At 31.5% G+C, this 27,942-nt stretch overlaps 1 protein-coding gene across 2 annotated transcripts in view; it reads right to left on the bottom strand.

The window, feature by feature from the left end:
* The window catches only part of LOC126734940 (retinaldehyde-binding protein 1), a 77,188-nt gene that overhangs the window by 15,075 nt on the left and 34,171 nt on the right, over positions 1 to 27,942 (bottom strand). For both annotated transcript variants that reach the window (XM_050438792.1, XM_050438793.1), the window contains exons 2-5: positions 21,335 to 21,562; positions 6,787 to 6,946; positions 6,650 to 6,711; positions 6,310 to 6,503 (exon numbers count right to left, since the gene is read on the bottom strand). In XM_050438792.1, coding sequence (XP_050294749.1) covers positions 6,310 to 6,503; positions 6,650 to 6,711; positions 6,787 to 6,946; positions 21,335 to 21,560 — 642 coding nt within the window. In that variant the 5' untranslated portion in view covers positions 21,561 to 21,562. The remainder of the gene's footprint in view (positions 1 to 6,309; positions 6,504 to 6,649; positions 6,712 to 6,786; positions 6,947 to 21,334; positions 21,563 to 27,942) is intronic.

Below are 27,942 nucleotides of genomic sequence, written 5' to 3'. Positions count from 1 at the left end.
ATCATTTTTATTATGTAGCCATTCCAGCTATTTTTTAGAATATTAACATTCTTAATTCACTTATTGGTAAACTTAAGAATAAATTAAAAAACACTCTTTGTAGAAATTTTGCAGAAATTTTGCGCAACGAAACTTAATATTTCTATCATGCTCCGACAGCAAGGCAATGCAGTACCCCAAAATTTCTATGATAGAGTTCTGAAAATTCTAATTCTTCTCTTGAGTTACGTTGATGCTCACAAAGTAGTTTAAACTATCCCTGCAATGTATCAAAAATTTGCTTTAACAACATTTATGTCTGGTCTTAAGGAAGATTTAGGTACTACTTTACTATACGTTGTATGCGACCTGCAGATCTAGCAGAAGCTATTTAATTTGTTTTGCAAGAAAATGATACTAAATCTTTCCAAAATAAATACATATTATTATCAGTTCTAGTATTTTCATAGGAATAATAGTAAATCATTATAATAACAAATGTTAAAATTATCCTCAAAACCAATTCGTTAATATAGGCATCCGAATAGACAAAACCAATACAATAATAATAGATCTTTTCCTACTAACCCAGTAGATGATTAAGACCTAAGCCCAATTACAGAGTCGATATATCTTCTATTCTCTATATGTTGATTTGTTCAAATAATACGAATCGCCCCTCGACTTCTAAATATAATCATTTTCGAAACACTAATTTAAATTAACTCTTAAGGCCATCAATCAATGAATGATAACGAACAAACTTCGAACTTTTTTATTGAGAATACCTAAACATATGAAACAGATTATTTTTTTCACCTTTACTCAATACCTATATAGAAACAGAGCACATTTGAGGACATAATATCCAAAAAAAAAATTCTGATTGAAAATGAGTTGCACTTCTCTTACCAACAAAATAACTCCCGAGAGAATTATGGAAAGGTCATCTTCTTTCATAAAATTGACCTGCAAGAAATAACACCTTGTTCCATCTAACTAGTAGAAAATAAAAATCGAAGTATCTGCTAGCAAGTAAAAGTCAAGATCTCCAAATCAATTAGATAGAATGTGTAATTATATCACAATAAGGCAAAGCTTGTAATGGAAGAAATTATTTGATACCCCAGCATATGGATCACCCTGATATATGGAAGCCTAGAAGTTGCTATAACATAATCTACAAAGGGATCCGACTAAGACGTATATCTTCCCAGATCTTCCCAGAAGCTACCTACCCCGTGGAGTTGAATCTATGAGGAGAGGAGTTAGACACCATTCACCCTGTAACTTGGAATAAATTCCGTCGTTCATATACTTTTTTTTTCTCAAAAATATCCTCGAACCCGTCGATTAGTATTCTTGGTTGCGTCTTTTTTATTTAAAACAAACTTATACAATGTGTTCCAGAAATAAGACATAACGGCTTTACAAAACTCTAAAATTTCATGATCTATAGTTTCCAAGATACGTAATTTATTATTTTTTATTCAAAAACCTTAAACACAATACTACATTGTTAAAAAACTTGTCTTTAGTGTAAAGTATTTGACTTAAATTAATCGTTATAAGTCAAAGTATCATAAGTACTTTATTTTAAATTTAAACGTTATGCCCTATTTAACTGAAAAGCACAAAGGTTGAAATCTTGATGATGATTGGATACGGAAATAGAACAAGAAAACAAAAGAATGTTATTGACTTATTCAGAAACATGTATCCTGATTTATCACCGATATCGCAAAGTATACTGTAAGCAAAATTGAACATTAGTTTCGGGAAAATGGCCACGTTAGAAGAACAACTATTTCTCGTAATTTTGCGCTCGATGAAAATCCCAAAATTAACGTGTTATTATCTATTCAAGAAAATATTAACATTTCCACTAGACAAGTAGCGCGCGAATTGGTGAGTCAGTCTTCAGTAGTAAAGGTTCTGAAGGCACATACATTTCATCCCTTTAAACTAACAATTTTCCAGGAACTCAATGACGAAGATGCAGATAGAAGAATCGAATTTTGCGAACAAGTTATGGAACTACATCAGAATAATACTGTTGAAAAAGAAAATATTCTTTTTTCTGATGCGTGAACCTTTATGCTGAACGGAGAAGTTAATCGACAAAATTGCCGTTATTGAACACAAAAAAATCCATGTTACATGAGGCAATGCCACACTTAACATCCAGAGAAAGTAAATGTTTGAGCAGGAATTGTAGGCCTTTTTTTTTTAAATCTAAATGGAACAAGATATTTACAGTTTTTACACGAAGAACTAATTCCGTATCTAACTGCTTTGTTTCTTGATTAAATAGAAGCTGATATGCCAAATAGGAACATCTGGTTTCAACAAGATGGTGCGCTCCATTTTGCACGTCCTGTTCGAAACTCTCTGGATACTATATTTCAAGGCAGATCGATTGGTAGAAGAGAATCTTTTAAATGGCCACCAAGATCTTCCGATCTAACTCCTTCTATTTTTTCCTATTGGGATATTTGAAATCCAAAGTTTATGTATCTAAGGCCGCAAGCATGGAGGAGTTGAACACGAAAATAAGGCATGAGTGCAAATTAGTTTCTCTAGAAGCTATAAGAAACGTTCAAAATGAATAGATTACATTCTGAACACTTATAAAAAGAAAAAAATTAGAATATTTTTATTTTTCTTGAAAACAAGGTGTTTCAATTACCTTGTAAAACGTAAGTCATTAAAAAACTATAATTTTGCAGTTTGAATAAGTCGATATGCTCTTTACAAATAAGCAATAAAAGCCATTTTTAAAAAAATAATCGATAACGTTATAATATGTATTTTATTTGGGACACATTGTATATTAATTTTTATATAAATCGTTGAAAATCTTCAAAACAATTTTTAAGTACGTTAAGAATAATATTAAATAGTAAATGGACTACAGTTTAAACATTTTTTGAAAAACTTTTTAAGTAAAACAGATGTTTTACTTTATATTAGGTAAAAAATATATATTTTAATTATCTTGAAAACGGTAAATTACATAAACGTAAAATGTTACTGCTAATTAAAAAAGTCGTCGAGGATGTCATGTTTACGTTAAATCTGGTGGGGATACAATCTTTTTTTTTGTCATATCTTAGTAGTTGGGTATACACTGTTATGTACTTCTTTTCTAATGCATTAATCTATCTGTAATATTAATTTGCCAGTATGATATTATTAACTGTTGTTGCACTTTGTAAAATCAACTTAGTTTGAATTTTACTTTTTACCATTTTCATAGTTACTCAGCGTAAAGCCATAAGGCTCTTCATTTTAGATAACTTTAAGTAACACTTAATTATATGTAGGGGAAACTGGGTAACAGTGGGCCACGGGGACCAGTAAGACATTCGAAATTGCTCCGGTTCTTTGTCCAGTAAAAAGATGTCACTACTTGTGTATCTTAGCTACATTGACAATTACCGATTTCCTATCCGTTTGATTTTCATTCGTGTTTGAATTAAATTCTGTCGCATTCACGTGTCTTTCGTGTGCAAAAAGTAAATATCAACAGGTAGGTTGAGACTTTTTTGTAAAATTAAGTTGAATATTTAGCAGTTTGTTAGTATTACCATAAAGTTATGTGTAGATTAGCTAACAGAATAAGGCAGTTTAATAGAGCAAAAGAAATTTAAGGTTAGGGTTATGATGTTTTTTTTTAGCTTTAGCGACAATGGGTAACAGTGAGACGGGGTACATTGAGACATGTCTCATTGTTACCCAGATATTATTAAAAAATATAGAACTCGCTTCTTATTTTTAGAATTTTATAAAAAAAAGTGTTCAGAATGCCAAGGAATCCACTAAGGAAATCAAACTATGGAACATTTTTCGAAGAAACTATGAAAAGGGCAGTTGAAGCTGTGCTTAGCGGACGTAGCACTAGATCTGTTGCAAAACAAGAAAATTTAAGTTTCCAGACCTTATCTAGGTAAAAAAAGTTAGTTTAATCATACTTACCAAATACATACAATATCTATTTTTAGATATGTGCAAAAGAGAAAATCCAGTCAGGATGAATTGATTCGGTATACACCTAATTATGCAGTAAATAAAGTATTTAATACCGAGCAAGAAAAAATGCTGGCTGATTATATTATTAAATGATCTCATATGTTTTATGGGCTCCCTCTTCGTGATTGCCGTAAATTGGCTTATGAGCTAGCCTTCATAAACCATTTTAAGATGCCTCCGAAATGGTCCGTTAATAAAATGGCAGGAGGGATATAGGAGGGAGTGGATGAGAAATTTCATAAAGAAATCCAAATGTTTCTTTAAGAACTCCAGAAAGATGTAGTCTGTCACGGGCCACATCCTTTAATAGGCATAACGTTAATATGTTTTTTAATAACTTATGCAAAGCAATGAAACCCTATGAAAGATTTAGCCATGGGATGCGTATTTTTAATCTTGATGAAACGGCTACAGTGACTGTTCAAAAATCGGCTAAAGTTTTAGCCGAAAAAGGAGCAAAACAAGTCAATAAAGTTACAAGTGGAGAAAAGGGCGTTCTTGTAACAACATGTGCAATAGTAAGTGCTGCAGGAAATCATCTCCCTCCTGCTATGGTTTTTCCACGGGTCACTTCAAAGAACACATGATTATTGGTGCTCCGCCTGGTATTTTAGGTCTGGCGTCTCCGTCTGGTTGGGTGAATGCCGACTTGTTTTTAAAAGTGATGGAGCACTTTATTAAGCACACCTAGTTTGAAAGAAAATCGATGTCTTTTACTTTATGACAATCATGAGAGTCATCTATCCATCCAGGTTACCAATCTTGCTAAGGAAAATTGCGTCACTATTTTGACATTTCCGCCACACTCGACCAATAAGATGCAACCTTTAGACGTTGGCATTTTTAAGCCTTTCAGTATTGCTTATAATGCTGCTATAGATAGCTGGCTGATGCATCATCCTGAAAAGCCAGTTACCATTTATCAAGTTGCAGGTTGTGTGGGGAAAGCATATCAAAAAGCAATGACTTCAGAAAATATTACCTCCGCTTTTAAAAAATGCGGAATACTTCACTTTGACACAGAAATATTTACAGATATTGATTTTTTGCCATGCTCAGTCACTGATAGACCTCAACTAGAACTGGGTATTCAAACTCCTCCTCGGGAACCAATTGATGATCAAACTAAACTAAACGCAAATTCGCCAGTTTCCTAAAGCTGAGCCGAGAAAAGAGATATCCAAAGATAGACGAAAGGAAAAAAGCATGATACCCCCCGATACTCCCGAAAAACTTGGGCTGGAAGAAAGACAGGCTAAAAAAACAATACCTTCAAGCTCAATAGATGTACAGAAAAAGAAAAGTGTAAAGCATAAGATTCAGGACAGTGATGAAGATGATGAAGAATGGCATTCTGATGCATCATCTGAACATCTTGAGCCTGAAGTAGATCCAAGAGTGCATTTCACAGCATTTGAAGATCTGTCAAAATTTCTAGAGGTTGAGGATTATGTTCTGGTGGAATTTAAACCAGAAAACACAAAATTAAAGCCTGTTTACTACATAGGAAAGGTGCTTTCTTGTGTTACTGAGACAAATGAGGCGAATATTAGTTTTATGATGAAAAGCCAAAAGACTGATCCAAAATTTTACTTTCCCGTTATCCCAGACATTGCCACAATACCAGTTAAGTACGTTAAGATGATTTTACCAAGACCCATTAATTACGGTCATACTAAGCGACAAAATTCATTTTTTTCGTTTAAATTAAACTTTAATTTAATGACTATGTGTTAATCTTCTTTTAAGACATGTTTTCTTACTTTAAAAATTAAAGTAAGCTTAAAGCCACAATTTCCTATGATGTTCTGTTTAAAATCAAAATTGAAATAAATTAAGTTGGAGTTTTTATTTTGTTTTAATCACTAATATTTGGGCAATTACCCATGCATGGATAACACTGAGACAAATGACAACTGATATTAAAACAGGTACTGCTAAATTCTATACATATTGTGTTAATAAAAGGATGTAAAAATACAGTCATTAAAAATTTTGTTTATACATTTAATAGTAATGATCTTATAGTAAAAAGAAAAAAAAGTGTCTCACTGTTACCCAGATTCTCCTATGTATTTTATATTTTAATAAATAAGTTGTGTTTTTTTAATGTTATCGATTTTTATTTTATGGCAAACAAGAAGATAACAATTTTAAATTCATATTTAATTTTAAATTCTTAAAGATGGGATGAGTAGCAAATATTTAATCAAAAATTGCATAAGGCAAATCAGAAGATCAATTAATAACAAAGGAGCATAGTTTTTTGCCATATATTTATATAGAGTTTTAGCTTACCTCTCCCCATTTAATTAAATATCCAAAATCCGTAACAGAAAATAAGGTCAAAAATGAAGCATTTACACCGCCAATATCCGCCACATGGGTAACCCCTAATATTTGATTTTCCTCGTCAGCCAAAAGGGTTTCATAGGTTATCGCATGGGCTCTGGCCATATCTGTACCCGTGTATATTTTAGCATCAAATTTATCTGAAAATAAAGAATAAATATGACAAGGACAAGGCTTTAAGCGCTATTTAATTAAATATTTTATGTAAGAAAGCCGGATTCCTTAAATAAATCACTCGCCTGAGATAACAGAAAATTTATTTTATTACGCCTAAGTTGCTACTTACTCAGATCGTAAATTATCACCCTCCTTCCTTTGGTGTCCCTTAAGGGACTTACGAAAATGTATCTGTAAAGATGGTTATTAAATTTCATATTTATATTACTTTTTCAAAATATTAATTGATAAATTAAAACAACTCACCCGTTACTGATTAAATCGTTCACTTTGGAGACGCTGTAATCTAATTCGAAAAAAATATGCGGAAATCGTTTTCGGTAGTTGAGATACTTGAGGAGGGTCTGCTGGGCCATTGGGATGCTGAACTTTTTAACACGCAGGAAACGAAGGAGAAAACTGTCATCTGAAAATGGATAGTTTATTTGTAGGTCATTTTGTTAAATTCTTATGTATTTATTCAGTATCGTTTCGGAAATACAGTTCTTATAACGAGCGTTTCAGATACATATTCTTCAAAAAAAAAAACGGATGTAATAATCTTTTGTTATCAATATTAGAGAGATTCTCCATACAAGTAAACTAAAGTAAATTCAGAATTAAAGACTTCGAATATTTTTGAAAGAATGCAAAATCATAAGACTAAAATAAATAATTCAATTAAAAATTAAAATATATGGCATATATGACATTAACATATGTGACAGGATAGTAAATAGTTACAGAAAATCATTTTAAGTGAATTGCGACATATTTAAGATTGGATCGATTATTCTTTTAATTAAAAAAACAAAACAAAGAGGTATTTATTTCAGTGCCATTGTATCAGGAATATATCTGTCTCACACATTGTTTTTGCCTGAAGTCTTTTTTTTTAATGCATCTTCTAACTAAAATATCTCGTTTATTATTATTTAAGATAGATCATAGTGGGACTGTTATTTATATTACTTTTATGTTTTTTAAGTTATATATGAGATTTAAATATTGTGATTATAAATTTGAGTTTTGAATATTTTAGTGCTTCTTTTAGGATAATTTATTATGAAATTTGAGTCTAGGCATTTGGGTCTAATATTTCGAAGGCACGGTCCTATAAAACAATAATTGAATGGCTCCGCCGAACAACGTTGTAAGCGACATTAATTGCGATATTGAGATTTTCAGAAAATAACGTTGTAAACGACATTTTCTACCGCATGGCAGTTTTTGGTATCAGTTTTATATGAATGTGGTTTAGATGGCAGCACGTTAAATGACTTCGAAAACAGGTTGACGCGCTCGGAACAACGTTGCAACCGACAAAATGTCCGGCGCGGAGAGTGTTGTTTTTTCGCCTGGTGATCAAAAGCGCTTAAATAATGGTAAAAAGGGGAAAATTTAAGTTAGTGAGTGGAAAGATAAGATGTCGTAAGCGTTCAAGGGATTCTGGAAATCCATACATATCCAAAAGAAAGCGGCCAGTGCCTGGAAAATTACCACCTGAAGAGGTAAGTCACGACATTTTCGATGTGCGTTACAGTTTTACAGGTTAGTTATTTTGCTGTTTTAGGGTAGAATATGCAAGTGTCAATACAAGTGTAGATTGGTTGCCCATGAAGAAATGCTAAAATTATTTAGGGACTTCTACAGTATGGACTATAATCAACAAACAAGGTTTCTTGCTTCTTGCATCAAGGTAGGGGATATAAATTGCCGTCGAGTGAATGAAAACATCTCTACTAGACATTGTTCAGTTCAATATTACGTCCCAAGAAAGATGCTACCCTTCGCGTATGCCAAAAGACACTTTGCCACATAATGTTTGAATCCTGACCTGAATATCAAGAAAATGTGGCAGCTGTTCTGCATTAAATACACCGACAGTACTGCAAAACTTCACATGTACCGTGATGTTTTTCAAAGTAAGTTCAACCTATGATTTGGTCTGCCTAGGTCCGATACCTGTACTTATTGTGATCAGCTGCACATTCAGCTCATTGCAGCTGCCACTGAAGAGACAAAAAAAAATATTGAAAATGAAAGCAAACTTCATCATATGAGGGCTGACTCTGCTTACAAGGCGCTTGCTGAAGCTAAAAGAGAGTGCCATATTAAGCTCTGAAAACGTTGTGCTTTGTGTAGACCTACGACAAGTTTTATTTTGCCCAAACCTCACGCATAGTAACGTATTTTACCAGAGGCAACTATCGTGCTACAATTTGGCTATACATGACCAGGGGAGAAACATAGCTTATATGTTTTTCTGGGATGAGACCACTGCCAAACGAGGTGCTGCGGAAATAGCGTCATGTATTTTAAAATATGTTGAGCCTAACTTTACAAAGTTGAAGCCAGGCCAAGTGAGAATTTTTAAGCTTTGGTCTAACAGATGCGTAGGTCAGAACAACAACTGGCGGATTATACCTGTTTTGCAGCACCTGCGCTTGAATAAAGATTTCACTGCCGTTGAGCAAAAGTTTATGACGACGGGTCATAGTTTTCTACCCTGTGACAGGGACTTTGCTCTAATTGAACGAGCAAAAAAGGGTAAAAAAGTGTATGTTCCTTACCAATAGGTGGAAGTCATAGCTAATACCAAGGGACCACCCAATCGTTTTACTGTCTGTGTTGTGGATACAGCAGACTTCAAAAACACCGACATTTTGTTAGATTCACTGAAAAAAAATAAATTCAGTGTAACTAGCCATGTATGGTACCAAATTACGAAGGATGATGCTATAACATTGCGTGGAAGGAAATCACACAATGTCCTTTAAACATGGACTTCGCACTCATTAGCAAAAAAAGTAAAGGGGCCAGGGAAGAGAAGTATGCCCCCAGTAGAAGTTTCTCGGTTCCTACCTTTATACAAGGATAGACTCCCGATCAAAGTGGCAAAGAAAAAGGACTTGTTGGATATGTGCAAATACATCCCGCCAGAATATGTGCCTTTTTATGAAAATATTAAGGTTGAACAATAAGAAAACTTAAGTTTTTTGTATTCATTATTATTAAAGATCATATTTGAAAACTACCTACTTACATTATTGAATCAGCCCTATTAATTTCAGTATTATACGTCTTGTTCAAAGAACAACGTTGCAAGCGCCGTCGCTTACAACGTTGTACCCGAAAAAATACTTTTAAAATGTCAATATCTCAGTAAGATATGATAGTGTAATAATATTTTCTCTTATAGGTGATTTCATTCAATAACAAAGCCTCGTTTATAATAAGAAAATGTAAATTAGAAATTAATTTCATTGAACAATCAGTGTTTTTTTGAATTTCTGAAAAAATAAGTTTTTGTCACTTGCAACGTTGTTCGGCGGAGCCATTCAATTAGAATACATTTTCCAAAAATTAAAAAAAAAACATGGAATTAATAACCAATGAAATTGATAACAGATTAATTGAAATGAAAGAAATTTATCACAAAAGTAATAGCAAAAGATTAATTATAATTAATTATTAAGATATGTTTCAATACTATACTAAGCATGAGCAACTTTACAATGAGTTATAATGAATTGAAAATTTTAAAAAATTAAAAATTTAACCGTAGGTAATTAGATGGTAGCACAAAATTTAATTCTTAATTCAAATAATTTCACTGCAAAAGAAAAAAGTCAGAAATATATTTGATTTTAAAATGTTAAAATCCAAGTCGTATTTTAAAATATGTAAACAGCATGAATAATAAAAGGCACATACAATTTTAGTAATAAAATTCCTAATTTATTTTTATACATTGTTTATTTCTATAGCAAAGAAAAAAATGAAATAAGTGTAAAAGAAATTAAAGAGCTGCAAAAAAATTTGTTGACACGAATCATTACGTTAGATTTTAATACTTAGAATAGGCAAGATCAATTTCATAATGAAAATTATTGCGAAAAATTGAAAAGACAGATAAAATATTCATTGAAACGAGAGTCTAAATCCTAAATTTTATTTAAAAATATTTAATTTAAACAATAAAAGCTTGTATGATTAAAATAGCACACATTTTTACCAAAAAAAAATGTTATTTTTACAGAAGGGTAATTAGACCGTATTATTAAAATAGTTTTCAATGTTATAATACTTGATGGCATGTTTATACTAGCATATGCTAAAATTAAAACTAAAAAAAAATATTAAAATTAACTAATCAAAGTAAATTATATATATTTTGTTTAGACAAAGAGAAACTTTGTAAACGAGATAAAAGGAACATATTATTTTTAAATTAATATAGAAAAAATACACTAAAAAGAAGAAAATAGATAATTTTGTAAAAAAGTAATAACAAAAGATCATCATGATTACTTTTAATGCTAATAGGTTTTTCAGAACGAAAAACATTAAAATTTAATTATATATAAAAATATTAATTAAAGGAACGCTACTTCTTAATTTTTAAGAATTAAATAGAAAAAACTCAAAACAAAAATATTTTTAACAAAGATCATTAAAACGCTTTTAGACCCAGATAATGCCAGAACTAGTAAAAACAGTGACATCATATTTAGCCACTGTACTTTTAAAAGCCATCGATCAATAGATCGTAGCATAACTTAGATTGCTCTTCTAGAGATGGCACTACTTTTTCGCTAATGTGTATTTAGTTGCACACGTGTTTGGTGGCCAGCATTAGTTTTCGATATTTTAAAATACTTGTAAAATAAAATTATAATTTATAAAATTGTATAAACAAACAATGGGTATCTCTTCTCTTCAACAATAAATATGACATCGATATAGTTTATGGTTTTTATGTTAGGTTAGTGTTTGTATGTGTGTTCTTTTAAAAGCCCAGTGGCAAACTCCACTGCCAAATTTGACCAAATAAATATTTTTATAGCTCGATAAAAAAATAATATATTTTCGAATAATGCTCAAATCGTCTGTGTTGCCTAAATGTTTGTCTATTTTATGTCTGTTGGCATTAAAAAGATTTGTTTTTTTTTTAGTTATACTGGAAAAGACCTTTGACTCTCAACGAACTCTTAGCTGAGGCAGAGGAGTTGGAACTTTGTGATGACGCAGTTCCCACTGAAATAGTGATTTTCCCACCTAAGAACGATGATGTAATAGATGAAGACAGTGGCGATGAAGGTATGCTGAGGTAAATTTTGAAAATGTTGATCCTGAGAGTACATCCGACTCCGATAGTGAAGATAGTTTACCATTATCTCGTCTTGTAAAAAGAAAAAAAAATGTCCAAGCCAGCGAAATCAAAAAATGAATTTTCGTGGACCAAAAATGACATCACTTCTGATTTAACTACTTGGGAGGCTGTTTGTATGCTAAAACAACAACAGGTTGCCAGTGGACACGTTCTTTTTATGTTTTGACGATGAAATGATAAACTTGCTGGTCACTTACACAAATTTGTACGCCAGTAGTAATAATCGTAATGCTGATGTAACAAACGATAAAATGCGATGTTTTATTGGAATATTGTTACTAAGTAGCTACAATTGTCTTTCCGTCGGGAAATCTACTGGGAAAATTCTCCTGATACTAACAATAGCTTGGCCACTAATTCAATGTCAAGAAACCGGTATCGTCATAATTATAATGCAAAATCCACATTGTTGCGACAATGCTAATCTTGTGCCTGATGACAGATTTCGAAAACTTCGTCCGATGATAAATCTTTTAAATAAAAAGTTTATGGATATGGCCCCTCCAGCCGAGCATCACAGTGTAGACGAGTCGATGGTGCCCTACTACGGAAGACATCCAACGAAACAATTCATTCGTGGAAAACCCATTCGCTGGTGATATAAAATATGGACTGGAACCAACAGATTAGGATATATTGAGTGGTTTGAGCAATATCAAGGCTCAAATACTAAACTGTTAGATGAATATAAACCTTTAGGAATGGGCGCAAGTATTGTCCTTGAGTTCGTAGATGCTTTAAAGGCTTCTCAAAAAGACATGAATTACCACATCTTTTTTGACAATTTATTTACGTCGTTGCCGCTGCTTTCTGAATTAAAATCTAGAGGCGTAAAAGTACTGGAACAACTCGGGAAAATCGTTTACCGAAAAATTGCCCAATAGTGACAGGCAGTGAAATAAAGAAACAACCACGTGGTAATTTTGACTATGCTACAACAGAAAAGAATGAAGTTGTGGTCTGCAAGTGGCATGACAATAGTATTGTCAACATCGCTTCCAATTATTCTATGGTTTTTCCAACTATACAAGTCAAAAGATTTTCTAAGAAAGATAACAAGGGATTCTCGTCCCACACCCGCATATTATCAGAATATATAACGAAAACATGGGCAGAGTAGACAGGGTAGACCAAAACAAACATAAGTTTATACAGAACATCCATTCGAGGCAAAAAATGGTACTTCCCCCTTTTTAGTCATTTCGTTGATATGGCTCTACAAAACTCGTGGCGTCTTCACAAATTCAATGATGGAAAAATGGATCATCTTAGTTTCAAACGGTCCATTGCGGTGGGAATACTGGAATCATTCAAAAAGAAATCGGAAGGAAGGACAAGTAAACTTCCAAAAGAAGCACATGCTTTTTCCAAATATGATCGAGGGATCATCTGGTTGCTTACCAAGAAAAGCAAACTCGCTGTGCTTCGTGTCACAAAAAAAGCAACTTTTTTGTGAAAAGTGTAAAGTAGCCTTACATCCCAAGTATTGTTTCGAGCAATATCACATAAAAGAATAGTTTATTTGAAGTTTTTTTTGTTCTAAGGGCTCTTTATTAGTATGTTACTGGGATATTTTTTTGTTAAAATAAGTTTTAGCAGGAGTTAAGTTTTGTGTTAAGATTTCTAATAAAATAAATATATTTACTTATGGTCATATTTTTTTAACTGGGTAAGCCATCAACAAAATATTTATGAGATTATATAGTAGTGCATTATGCCACTGTCCTTTAAAAAGAACACCTAATTTCTCGCAAATGACTCACGGAAAGCCAAATTTAATAATTTTCTATTTTATTTTTATGGCCAGGGGTGTACTTCTTATCTTCTAAAATAATAAGTAAAAAAAAAAATTTTCTGGCAAAATGGCAGGTATGGCTTTTAAAAGAACAGTGGCAATATCTGGGTTAAGAGCAACTTTACAAATTGTAATATAAAAATTGAAAAAAATAGAACAAAAAAGAATACTTAAAATAAGAAATAAAATATTAAAATAGTATTAATTAAAAGACCACAAAATCACAAGATTGAAATACAAAATCAAGTACAAAAAATAAAATTTTATTTTAAATGATATTGTTCAAAAATAGCAAAAGATGTGGTTAAAGGAAAACATTTAAAGTTTAAGAAACACAAAAGAACATGAAATCTTAAGATTTGAATAAAAAAACGTAATAAAATAAAAACTTGCATTAAAAATTATTTTCTTAATATGACTTAACAAATGTATGTATTATGTAAAAAAAAGTTTAATAATTATTAACAAAACAGACAAATTAATAATTAAAATAAAAGCACAAAAATTCAAATTTAATTTATAATTTATTCTTCACAAAATGTTGCAAAATATGTGATGAAAGTTAGATAAAAGAGCACGAAATCTTAAGAATAAAATTTAAAAAATAGAGAAAAAAGAAAAAACTAGCGTAAAAGTAATAACGATAGGTCGATAGGGATAGTATGTAGTACATAGATACTATAAGCGGCAAGTGTTAAAAATTAAAGAAAGACATGAGAACTATATTAAAGCCTCTGAGATTAACCAATGCAACAAGAAAATTTTTGATGAAAATCAGATACAAAGTATATTTTTTCCTTAATATACAGGAAAACGCCATTAAAATAGAAATTTAAAGAATAAGAATATTATCTGGCAGACTTTTTAAAATAACTATAACATATTTAAAAATTATAATATTATAATATCTAATAATTCTTTAATATTATAATTAAAACATATTTTATAAAATGTGCAGATGAATCACATTTGGCGTTAAAATTCACTTACCATTTTATGAACTCAACAGATATTTAACGACACAACGCTCATCGAAAACACAAAAAACTACTTTAAACCTATCGATCAAAATCCGTTTAATATACGATAATTATGTTTTTATTTAAAAACTCTTGTTTTATTATAATTATGATGCATGAAAGGTGGTAATGAACCGAGGAATATCACTAACTTTAAATCATCACGTTAGCAGCTACACGTACAAGTTAAAATTGTTTTATTTTTTTTCTTAAAATTCATAACAATAACCATTTGCTGGAATATAGTTATTAAAGGTCATTTTAAAGTGAATAAACCAATAGTACCTTGAATAGAAACTATAGGATTTTGCATAGAAAAATGCAATTTTACCTAATAAATTAACCAAAAATACTTAAAAGCTTCAAACAAAGAATTATTAAAAATCTTTCTGCCTCTCCTATTATGAAATATACTCAAATAACCGCATTTCAGGTAATTAATTTGCGGTTGAAATGGATAAAAATGCCCTATTTAGAGTCTTTTAACCATTAAGCGTACAGAAAGATTAATGATGGATACCAAAAAAAGGAAACTGAAGTATTGAAATATGAACAAAGAAGAAACACTAAACGGGTAATTTATTTTAATAAGTGTTGCAAAAATGTATATTTCTGTGGTAAAAAATAAAAAAGTTTATTATATAAAATTTAGAATATTAGGAGCTTTCATACAATTTAACTATTATTTGATGGGATTTTAATTATATAGCCTTTTCTGTGATTTTTATTTACTAAAAAATTGTATTTTGTTTGTGTTGGCTTATCAAAAAATTTTTTTAAATATTTTAGTGAAAGTGCATTTTTAAATTAAAAAGGAACATTTTAAATTAAAAAGTCAGTAGAACCTATAAAATCGAAGCTTATGGAGATTTTTTATAATGCTTTTAATAATTATGTACTATATTAAAGGTATATAGATTGATAATATATTGCCTCTAAAAATATAAATAGAATATAATTTGATAGGATGAAAAAATTAAAAAATATTTTTTTAGAATTAAAGGGTTGATATAAAAATATACAATATAACAATAAGAGATCTCAAGCAGCAAGTAATCAAAAGCAGTCAAGTAATCAATTTGTGTATTTGATTTCGGTTATAAATTCTTCTTACTCTTTTTTACTTTCTATTTTTTCCTTTCTCTTTCTTTTCATTATTGTTTCTTGTTTTTAAGGTTGAGCACCCTTTTTTTAAATTTCTGTTCCCCTGATTCAATGGAACCTTAATAATCAAAGCCACTTAGTCAAATCTAAGTTACTGGAGTTTTTTAAATCCCTCTAATAATTATCTATTATTTAAACAGTATATAGAAAGATAATATACTGCCTCAAAAGATATCAATTACGTATTCTTACAATTAAAAAAAAATTATTTAATAGGGTGAAAAAAATTAATATTAATATAAAGGTATATACCTGGTTGTGTGTCGCCAAGCTGGCCATAGGAAATCTAGGAATAAATTATGATACTTTCAAATATTGACTCCCTGTATATTTTACAGAAAAACTATAAAGACTTTTTAAAAGGTGTGAGTAAGATAAAAATAATGATAATGGGATTTAACATAATCCCAAAAAAATTAGTACAATGGATTAACGTCGTGTGATCTATCCACCGGTTTGTGAAAACATTATCTAGCAATATTTTAATTCTCTTAAGGTTTTAGCTTAATGATGTCTTGTCCATTCAAACAGAAAGTTGCCTCATCCAAAATACCTGTTTTACTAGTCTGGTATTATTATTAATTCTTTCGGTCATGGTGTGGCAAAACTCGTTTCTGCAATCTGGATTATTTTCTAGTAGCTCTTCAAGTAATTGGGTTTTATAAAGGTGACACTTTTCTTTCCTTAATAATTTTGTTAAGCGTGTTATCCAAAGCGAGCTGAGTACTTAAGAGGTTTGGATTTTCATGTAATGAAATCAGGATATCCAGTTTCTTATCATTAGGAACGCCAGTCCTTCCTAGTCTGCCAAGATCCTTAACAGATTCAGGCTTTCTCCAATTCAACTGATTGTACACTTAGAGGTAGTGTGTTTGGATTTTTATTCTTGAAAACTAGTCGAACTTCGTTATGTGTTCTAGTTTCCTTATCACTGTCAAGCATAATTAATATTTCGATTCTCTAACTCTCAGTTAAATGCATTGGAAATATTTTCAATTAACAATACAGTTAAAACTTTTAAATAATTGACACTTGTTTAAAATATGTCAAATATTCATAAGAAGAGGTGTAGGTAATTGAAATGACTAGTTTGAAATGCTATTAATAGCGGCTACTTTCAGCATTTAATAAAATACCTTTTAAGAATGTAGAATTTAATGAAACGTTAATGATAGATATAGGATGTTATAAATTTTATAAGGGATCACGAGTATAAGCAAATAGTCAACTTGTGAATTTTATTTCTTTTTCTTTTTAGAATCTAGTAGGTATGTTTTTTTTTTAAATTTTTGTTCCCCTTAATTTCTATATGAATAATAATTATGTCCAAAAAAGGATCATAATTAAGAAAAAGAAATTAAAATTGAGAATTATGAATGAAAAAAGCAGAGAACGTGTAAAAATAAAACAATAAATTTTAAGAGTATATTAAAAATAACAAGTCGAAGAAAGGCAATAAAAAGAAGAGGTATTACCACATTTTTTTTAACGAAAATATCGTCCTGCCCTTCACTGATGACGAAAATAGTTTTATAATCATTACCATTTTTTTTTAAATACTAATAAGTAACTTTTAAACTAACAATGTTATAATATATTTAACGATATTTCGAATCTATTTAATGGTCATCAGGAAATGAGATTCAGCATTCTCCTTTTTTCTTATTTTCTATGGATTGCATTGGAAATGCTCTTATATAAGATTGATCTAACTGGATATCTATACGACCCACGACTTATCCTAAATTAAATTAGGGGATCACAAGAGCCGAATTAAGGCTTACTTAAGTAAAGTTAGCGCTTAAAGCTAATTAAGTACCATAGGAAAACCGAAAATAATTTCTGTGTGCAGACATTAGCACTTTGGTCTCGTAAACTTTCATCCCCTGCTAATTAGTCGATAACTTAGAGCTCCCTAGAGCGCAAAGCTTTCATTTATTTTCGATTTGCCCGAAAATGCTTTTAAACTTGATAAAATGAATTTGCTATAGATACTGTTCTATATAGCAATTACGTGGTATTAACTGTACAAAGAAAACGGATCAAAAGATAGAAAATGTGTGCTTGTAGAAGTAGAAATAACTCGTTTTGGAGATATCGAGATGACATATTTCTAAGAACTTGTTATTTACTGAAAAGAAATGTCTTGATAGAAAAGAAAACCTAAGAAGACTGAAAGAAGGTATTTATATCGTATGTCACGTGTGTAATAAACAACCGTCGATTCATTAAAAAAAAGCAATGACGTAGATCTAATGGGTGATTTTTTTTTAAATTCTATTGAATTAAAGAATTAAAAATAAAAGAAAGTTTATTCAATGCTTTAAAATTTATAATAAGCAAGTTATAAAATTTTAATTATTTATTTATTTATTTAGCAGTTTATTTCCAACAGGCAAAGCCCAGTTACAGGAAAATCTACAATTAATTTTTTGAAAGTGTAAACAAGTATTAAATTACTATAAATTAAATAACAAAAAGAAAGAAAAATAAGGAAAACTTAAATTACTATAGTAACATCATGTATACATCAAAATTAAAGGAGATGTAAATTAAAATTAGAATGAACAAAGAAAGGGATCCATGGGACAAGGAAAAAAAGGAAGAGAAAAGGAATTATGGTAACTGTTGGTTTGTCAGAGACAAAACTAGATCCTTTATGGAGCATACAAATATGTCACAGGTTGATGATACCGAATTAAAAATTCTGCATTTGATATACGGGATCCTGAAACCTAATGTTAGTTCTGGCGCGATCTAAAGCAAAAGTGATATTTGCTCTAGAAGCAAATCGTGGTACATGAAATAGAATATCGTTCAAGATCTAATTATGAAATGAACATGCAATAATGTTGTCGCTTGTAAATGCTAGCGACAGTGAGAGCCTCTATATCACTGTTAAGTTTCTACAAATCTGTTTGGATCCTCTTCTTTAATAGTACTCCTATATTGATTGATGATTGATTTTCTGGTAGTTCTTTTAAGACTGCTTGAAGAACGGCCTACTTTGGAATGTTTAATCCTATAGCATGCACAAGAAAAGATTGTTCTCACTACAAAGCAATCAAAATATTTGCTAGGTGCAGCCCATCCTAGAAGGAGTATAGAACAGTTTTCTCTAGAACGGGTATACTTATTCTACCATCAATGTATATACAAGAGCACTTTTTGTAGTTGTATAGGAATAAGGATCGATATAAAGTACATGGAGATATACATAATCATGACACTAAAAACACAAACAGGCTGGTTCAAATCTATCAGTACTTGACAAAGATTCAGAGTAATCCGAGGTATCTGGCTATATACGATAAACTTCCTATCAGTTATTTGTATTTAGAGTATCCTAATTTCAGACATAAATTGAAACAAATCCTTATTTAAAATTCAAATTCAAAAGACTTTTATTACCACTTAAACATTGTGCATAGAAAATTAAATTTTTTTTATTACAAGAATTTACACAATGCTAAGAATAATGCGGACTGAACTGCGATTATAAAAACAACCGATAACACATACACGAGCTAGCGCACATGTGCTGCTCAAACCGTTAAAACATACTAACCTAATTACAAGTAAAACAAGAATAAAGAATTTCCCAATTATAATTATTTAGAAAATAAGTCGCCCTGAAAACATAAAAGCTAAAAACAAAAAAATATAGGGTAATAATTGACTATATCAATTACATTAATATAGGTACCATTTGTGCAATAGACAGAGAGGAGCAAAAAACACGAGCCGAGGCTGGAAAACCAGGGCAACACGACGCAAAAATGAATAGGTATTCCAAAATGAACCAATTAAAATTTTATTTTTATGCCTGCAAGATCAACAAAACCAGTGTTGATTTGAAAAGTAAGAACTCAAAAATAATATGGTTGTAATTAAATAAAAATAATTAAATTACATTTTTAATAAAAATTTGATGGTGTGAATTTGTTAAAATGCCTATGTTAGTTGAGAATTAAGAAGAATTTCTTTAACAGATGCAATATATTTCTTTGGTGAACTATTTTTAATGTAATCCCCGGTTGTTTCACATATTCCAATTTGTTCCACATATGAATGCCTTATGGAGAAATGATTATTTAAAACCTGATGTTCGATGAAATGGAATTCTAATCAAGTTTTGATTTCTTACATTGTGTATATAATCATGGTGAAAAAATAAGTCCCTTAAATAAGGCGGCTGACCTGATTTAATTATTTTGTAAATTAAATTATACATATGACACTTCCTTCTATTTCTCATATTTAATATTAAATGTGAGTAATGTGGTCCCTATACGATATATTAAAGAAAAAACGCATACAACTATTTTGCAGTTTTTGCACCGTCCTTAACAGAGATATGGTTAGTGAGTACCATACACAATGTCTGCATAATCCACCAAAGACAGTACAAGCGAATTGCAAAGCAAATATTTGGTGTTTGATGGTAACAGATTTTTGTATTGATATAAGTTTTTTAAACGACCCTAAATAATTTTAATTTTGTTCTTAATGTGGGAGGCAAAGCTGAGATTTGAATCAAAAGTAACCCCTAGATTACGTTTTTCCGCAACGGTTGGTATAACTGTTCCATTAATATTAATATTAATATTAAATGCCCAGAGTTCACATGAAGAATATTTGAATTTATCTTTTTCTCCATGATTCTGCTACCTATATATTATATATTGTATTATATTTTAGAATAATAATTACTGTAGATAACTACTTATTTAAATATTTACATATAAGCTAAAATTGACTAAATTTGTAAATTTTATTCTTCTATGTATATTTAATTTATGTGAATACTTTGTTGTATGCTAACATAAATATATGAATTTCAATTTGAATAAATCTTATAAAAAACTTGAGAGAGAACTTGAAAAGAAAAAAAAGATGAGAAATCTTACCCGCGCCTTGATAACGAGCGCCACTGATATAAAATCGATTTTTTACTGTCCTTTTTAACGTAGTTTCACTACAATTAAAATTGTATAAAACATGTTTCTGTTACTCACGAAATAATCATAACAAATGTTTGATATTTTTTAATAAAAATTATTTTACTTAATCCTTGTATATAATTTTTTAGTAGGGTGATCATATTATCCTTTTATGGTCGTTAAGGACTTACTTAAATCATAACAATTTTTTAAATTTGTTTGAAATGCATCTTTATAATCAGTTAAATGATATTATTTAAGCTGAAAAAATACGGCAGATTTAACTGACAAATTCTCCCAAAAGACCAGTTGAATTTAGAGAAAGCTTCATTTATCTTTTCTTCCTCTCTATTTCTCTCCCTTTTTTATAAAAATTGTAATTGTAATAATTTTCTTAATTAATTGACGATTATTGTGTTTTTTTTTTCAAAAATCAGAAAAAACATATTTGACATGTTAAATTTTACTCAAAGCAACCATTCGTCATTTATCGTAAATATAAAATAATTATTCGAATTTCTTAACTCATTGTACAGTGATCAATCTAAAAACTTACTAAATTGCATGTTTGCCAAACCCAACATTTTAAAGTTATTGCGTAAAATTGCTCTGACATTTATCGGCGAAGAAACATAAAATTATTTACGTTTTACAGCACTCATATATTTAAATTATTTTTTCCACTATTAAAGGTACATAAACGACTAGTAAATCTTACCCATAATGCAGTTTCGTATGTCCTCATTCTTCTCTATCCAAGCTTTCAGTTGTCTTAAGCACTCCTTTCTCGAATTATCTGTCTCTCTTAGCTCTTTTTCAGAAATTTTTTGAAGTTCCTTCTTTAATATTGTTTGCTGTTGCTTTCGCATATCCTTTTCGTATTCCGCTATGTCTGAGTGTGATTTTGACCATTGGGGTGTCGATATGATTAATTGGGTAGACATCGCTGGAATATAAAATATGTTTTAGAAGTATAAATTATTTTTATTTTAAACAGTAGGAGCAACTAAAGCCAGAAAAGGATAGTTAAAAAGCGCGGTTTTAGATTTACAGGTTAAAGAGCAGAATAATTAATATAAGATTTCTAAGTAAAATTCTAGTAGAATTGAAAAATTGCACAAAATTGCTTACAAAATGCAGATCAGATCAGATTAGTTTTAAGATGGGGAACTGATATATATATATATATATATATATATATATATATATATATATATATATATATATATATATATATATATATAAACCTCATTCCAGAAAGTATCCAGAAGATATTCAAACTTGGACTCTAATATTAAATCTATTAATCTAAAAAAATATAAAATGTATAAAAGATTTCGGATACGAGAGAAAAATGTAATCCTATGCTCCAATTATCAAATAATTAAAACATTTTAAGTGCGTTTCACCAAAAAAAATGTATGTCTAAATATTACTTACAAAAACCAAATGTTGAAGATAAAATAGAATATTTCAATAAGAACGCAATAATTGAATTGCGCGCTATGTTTGATGGTCATAATGTCACATGATTATAGCATGACGCATCGAAAGTTGGCAGATAGTAGTTAGTAAACATGGAGCATTCTCAGTATCCAGAAGGGCACTCCAAAAAAATCTGTAGGACAGATATCGTCAGCAGCAGTGATGACATGACACTTGAAATCAGAACTCTAGTGGTGAACAACCCGGGTATCCGGCCGGCTTGGATACCAAGCCGCACTGGTATATACGGGAGTGAAAAAGCCGATCCTCTTGCCAAGAGGGCCAGACGCTTATTTCAAATATACATATATACATATATACCGAATATATGCAGTAATATGAAAGTAATGGTCTACTTAATTTCAGGTGCAGGGCAAGGTTAAGGGTGTGGAATATACTCAGGGTGTTGTTAGTCCACTTGAGGAACCATGTTTAAGCATGTTAATCCAAAAAGAAAGCAAATAACTACAATGAACCAAATTAGATCCAGTCACTGCTCAACACCAGATCACCTGTTTAGAATTCGAGTTACGTAACTCCTGTATCTGCGGCGAGAGAGGCATCCTACAACACATATTCTTTAAATTTTAGTTAAATAACAATCACAGGTCTAACTTATATCTCTACCTTAATCAACTTTTCTCCCAGTTCCCCATAGCAATGCATGACATTAAATTTAATAGTAGAACTTTAGAAGCTTCAGCACGCTTACTGTACTCATTCACGCAAGCTTGTAGCATTCAATGCCACATTGAATGTGGCATCATGAATGTGGAATTTATGGTGAGGGGGGTTACACCCCCTCACCATAAATTCATAAAATGTTTCTCAGATTATCCAACAGAAGCTGAACAAGACATAGACCTACAGAAACAAAATAGAAGACGGAGGAAACAAAAATTTTCTGAAAACAAAATATTAATACATTTCAAAGACAATAATATCATACAAAAAGAAGAAAGACGACGCAAGATCTACTCCAAAAGGAAAAACAAATCCAAATAAGAAGACAGAATGAAGTCCACCAAGTGGTGGACATCCGAAACAGAACAAAAACATTCAAACAACATCAGGAGCATTCTACGGTAGAACGTCCTGATTGTCAAACATTATTATCAAAATGGTAAAAGCTTAATTACCACTTTTCGTGAAGTGTGTTCAATATTCGTTCGAAATAGTGTTGCTCATTTATCTACTATGAAAAGAATAATCAAAAAATTCGAAAGTACTGGTTCCGTTAGTGATGTGAAACACACAATACAAGCTCGTAGAGGTCGTTCAGAACAAAACATCAAGGCAGTTCGCAAGAGTGTGACAAAAAGGCCAGAGACGTCAAATTGTCATCGAGCACAAGAATTGGACATTTCAACAGGCACTCTTCAACAAGATTTCACTAAAGATTGAAAGCTGTATAACTACAAAATTAAACTGACATAACTACTCTGTAAATAACTACAACAGGCCTATTTCCTTGCTTCCAATTGTGTCTAAAATTTTTGAAAAAGTCATAGTCAAACAAATTGTAAATTTTTTTGAGTGCAATGCTCAGTTTGGTTTTAGACAAGGTAAAAATACCATAAATGCGGTGCTTGACTTATTAAATAACATCATGAACGGATATGAGGACCGCCTTTATCTCTCTGCCTTATTCTGTGATCTTAGCAAGGCATTCGATTGTATGTCTCACGACTTATTGTTAAAAAAACTTAAATACTATAATTTTGATGAGAACACCATAAATCTTTTATCCAGCTACTTGCAGGATCGCTGACAGATGATAAAGAGCAATGGTAAATTTTCTGATCAAGCCAGGGTAAGTGTGGGAGTTCCTCAGGGGTCTGAGCTGAACCCAGTTTTCTTCCTGATCTTTATTAATGATCTTCTTCTTGGAAGGCAATGGGGGATTTGTAATCTTTGCTGATGATACCACTGCCTTTGCATTTGGTAAATCTGAGGCAGAAGCTCTCGCAAAATTATCTGAGGCTAAAGAGCGGGTGGAGGAATGGTTTTAGCAAACGGGCTCTTGTTGAACCAGGAGAAGACGCAAAATATGACCTTCACATTAAGAAACACCTTCTTCTGGATCCAACATTAAAATGGGAAGTGCATGTAGAGTGTATTTTGTAAGAGGCTTGGCAGCAGTGTTTTTCTCTTGTATAATCTGTGTGGGTGTGTTTCTGCTGATACCCTAAAAACCGCCTACTTTAGCATCTTCCACAGCGTTATGGCTTATGGTGTGCTTGTATGGGGAGGATCCTCTCACGCACAAAGAGTTTTTGGTCTTCAGAGAAGGGCCATTAGGATTCTGTGTAGTATGGGCTATAGAGAGGACTGCCGAAACTCTTTCCCTCGGTTAGGAATATTGACACTCCCTTGTCTATACATCTTAGAAAACCTTCTTTACATCAAGAAAAATGGAAATATAGTTACTCATCAGGACATACATACACATGACACCAGAAACAAGGGTAGCTGTGTTCCTATTCCTGTGTTTTGCCGTTTGGGAAAGTGTCAGAGTAGACCTGACTTTATTGGTATTAAGTTGCTTAACAAGCTGCCTAGTTCTGTAAGGTAAAAAACTTTAAAAGAATTCAAATGCCACATCAAAAGGTTTCTATTGAAAAATCCTTTTTAAAGCGTACAAGACTTTCTTGACTTCCAGTTTTAATCATCCGCCATAGCATTTCAATGCATTCTCTATAAGCGTTTTAAAATGTATTACGTATATTTGTATTTTAATGATTTTAATGTTAGTGTTTTTTTATTCTTAATTTAAGTGTATTGTTCCATATTTTAATTGATTATGTGTGGTGTAGTAACTACTGTTAATGTTTTATACTTAGCTGTAAGATTTTTCGATTTATATATTTTGACGAGTGTAAAGATTTTTTTTTGTAGACACAATAAACCATTGGATTTGATTTGATTTGATTTGAACTTCTGCTAGCAGATCCTGAACAGCGAAGAGAATTCACCAATTGGAATCTTGATCAACCTGCTGATTTTGCAAACCAAATCATTTTCAGTGATGACGCAAATTTTCACCTCGATGGCTTGGTTAACAGGAAAAACTGTCAAATTTTGGGCTTAGAAAATCCACGAATGATTTATCAGACAGCATTCATCACGTATGGTCATTGGATGGTGTGCATTATGGTCTGGAGTAATAATTGGACCGTTTTCCTTCGAAAACGAAGAAGGTAATGCAGGAACGGTGAATAGCGAACGTTATCGAGGCATGATAACACAGTTTCTTGTGCCTCATTTGGAAGCTTTTGATCTTAAATCACATGTGGTACCGTTTTGCTGAAACCACATGTCATACCACCCGTGAAACATGGACAATCATTCTCAAAATTGCTTCCGGTCGTGTCAAAGAATTGAAAGCTTAAAATAGATGCTTTATCAATCAAATATCGCCACCTGTATACAATGACGTTACTGAAAATTTCGTCAAATATTTGCAAATGTATATTCTCTTAATAAAATCAATAATTTTTTTAATACTTTGCTACAGTAACCCATTTTATTAAACTCTGAAATCTTGCTTATTGAAACACTTTTTATAAAGACAATACAATTTTGAGGAAGGAAAAAAGTAGATTTAAGTGAAACTGAAGAGTAAAATTGGGAAAATCGAGAACCTCTCAGAATGACACTTCAAATTTAATAGATTGTAAAAAAGTAATATTAAGAATAAGATGTCAAGTAAAATATTCGAATAAAATAATCTCTTGTAGGTGGAACGAGTCTTAGACTTACGAAAATAAATTTTTGTCGTATTTAGTATTTTTAAAAGCACTCAATCTTTAAACACTCGTTGACCATAACCTGGTAATATTCCAAATTCATACGTATCCATAATCCATCTAGTTTCTTTCTCAGTGATGTCTCTCCTGAAGAGGTGAGAGTCATATTATTAAAAGTAATACATTCGTCATCAGCTGGTATTGATGAACTGGTAGGGTACTAAAAAATATTGTTGATATAATTTTCCACCTCATTGATTAATGGGCCGTTTGTAAATGAAGAGTTCTTAAATCTTGTAAATTTATATAAATATTTACCAATATTGGAAAAGGAAGGTCAAAGTTTGACAACGCAAACTACAGACCTATGTGTTCAAAGGTAACTCTCTAAGATGATTGAGTCGTGCTATTCAGAAAGATGTGTCAAAAATTTTGAGTGGCTTGCAATCTGCACAATAGATCACAGTTTGTTGTTAAAAAAAGCGTTATGCTTGGTATGGTGCTTTAATTAGGTTTAAACATATTTGATTGGCAGCTGTTATTGATAGGGTTCACTCTGATATAGGATGTCTAGCTTGGGTGTCGCGCAGAAATCAATATCTTATTAATCACTATGGTAATCAAATAATAACCATATTATCTTTATGCTTGGAATACGAGATCTATGTGGATCCTCGGGCCTCGTACTTCCATATGCAGATTTCTACCGAATACAATGACACAAAAGGATTCTCGAGTATCACGAGTAGCGCCAGTACTAGGAAGTTGTGGTCGGTGGATATTTTTCTAAAGTTCTGCAAGTTGTAATATTCGAGAAAGATATGCTTTGAGTATTGATATCACAGTCTTCCACTTCATAAAAAGAAGTCCCGATATAACAACGTCTGCAGATGCACTTTATATTCATGAGTCGCATCTGCCTGCCAAGTAGATCTTGCGTGTATAGCTTTAAGTGGAATAATGTGGCCGATTCGAGTATTTACCATGATGGTATCGATAAAACAGAGTCAGATTCGCCACCTTTCTTCTATGTTCCAAACGGTCCAAGAGTTATCTCTGGATCCCCTCCTATTAGAAGTATGGCTCTCTTCTGGATAGAACGAAGCAGCTTCAAAGCGTATTTGAGTGCAGAGCTCCATATATAAGAGAAATATGCGGATTGGAGAAAGATACAAATGTACTGTCATCCGCAAAGATATAAATTGCATTTGTAGTTGTGTTGAAGAGGTTCTTAATATACAGGGTGTTTCGGGAGGAAAAGGAAATATTTTGGGAAAATGTTCAGAAGGTCGTCTCTGAAATAATCGATTCTTAAGTTTTTTTGTAAGATTTTTTATTTTAAAAGCAACAAAAACAAATACTAGTAAAAAAAACAAAATTCAACCAATTTAAAATATTTTCCAGAATACCCCCACCAACTTCAAGGCAAGCTGCAGCACGTTTGTTAAGCGCACGTGTTGTTTAATTACTTGGAGATTATTTTTAATAATATTTGAAGCATTCAAAATTTGATTGTGGAGTCCTTCTACGGTTTCTACTGGTGTTTCGTACACTAGAGGTTTTATCCACCCAGAGGCAATAAACCAGTGGATTTAATTCTGGTGACCTCGGTGGCCAAGCAGGAGGTCCTCCTCTGCCAATACAACGATCTGGAAAATGATTGTCATCGTGTGGAAAATAAATTCTGTGTCGAACAATTAATGGAACATCATCCAACATGTGTACTAAATGGTCTTCTAAAAAGCGTAAATATCCTTCTCCAGTACGATGCGCATCTAATACAAAAGGTCTACAACTGGTCGTTCAGCATTACACACACGTTAACACTGAATCGATGTTGAAAGTTTCGTTCAAACGTGGTATGAGGATTTTCATCGGACCACCGATGTTCAGTGTTTCGGTTATTAATTCTATTGCGGGTAAAATGAGCTTCATCGCTAAATAAAATGTATTTATGTAGGCCTCGATTTTGTTGGATTTATTCGCAAAATTGAACCCTTAAGCCATAATCACCCTCTTGAAGATGTTGAACCGGTTGAATATGAAAAGGCTTAAAACCGTTTTTCCTAAGTGTATTTCAAACGTCCACATG

The sequence above is a fragment of the Anthonomus grandis genome, chromosome 4 (genome assembly GCF_022605725.1).
Source record: "Anthonomus grandis grandis chromosome 4, icAntGran1.3, whole genome shotgun sequence".
NCBI classification, from domain to species: Eukaryota; Metazoa; Arthropoda; class Insecta; order Coleoptera; family Curculionidae; genus Anthonomus; species Anthonomus grandis.
Note: the sequence above shows the minus strand (reverse complement) of the source record. Positions and strands in the feature narration are given on the sequence as shown.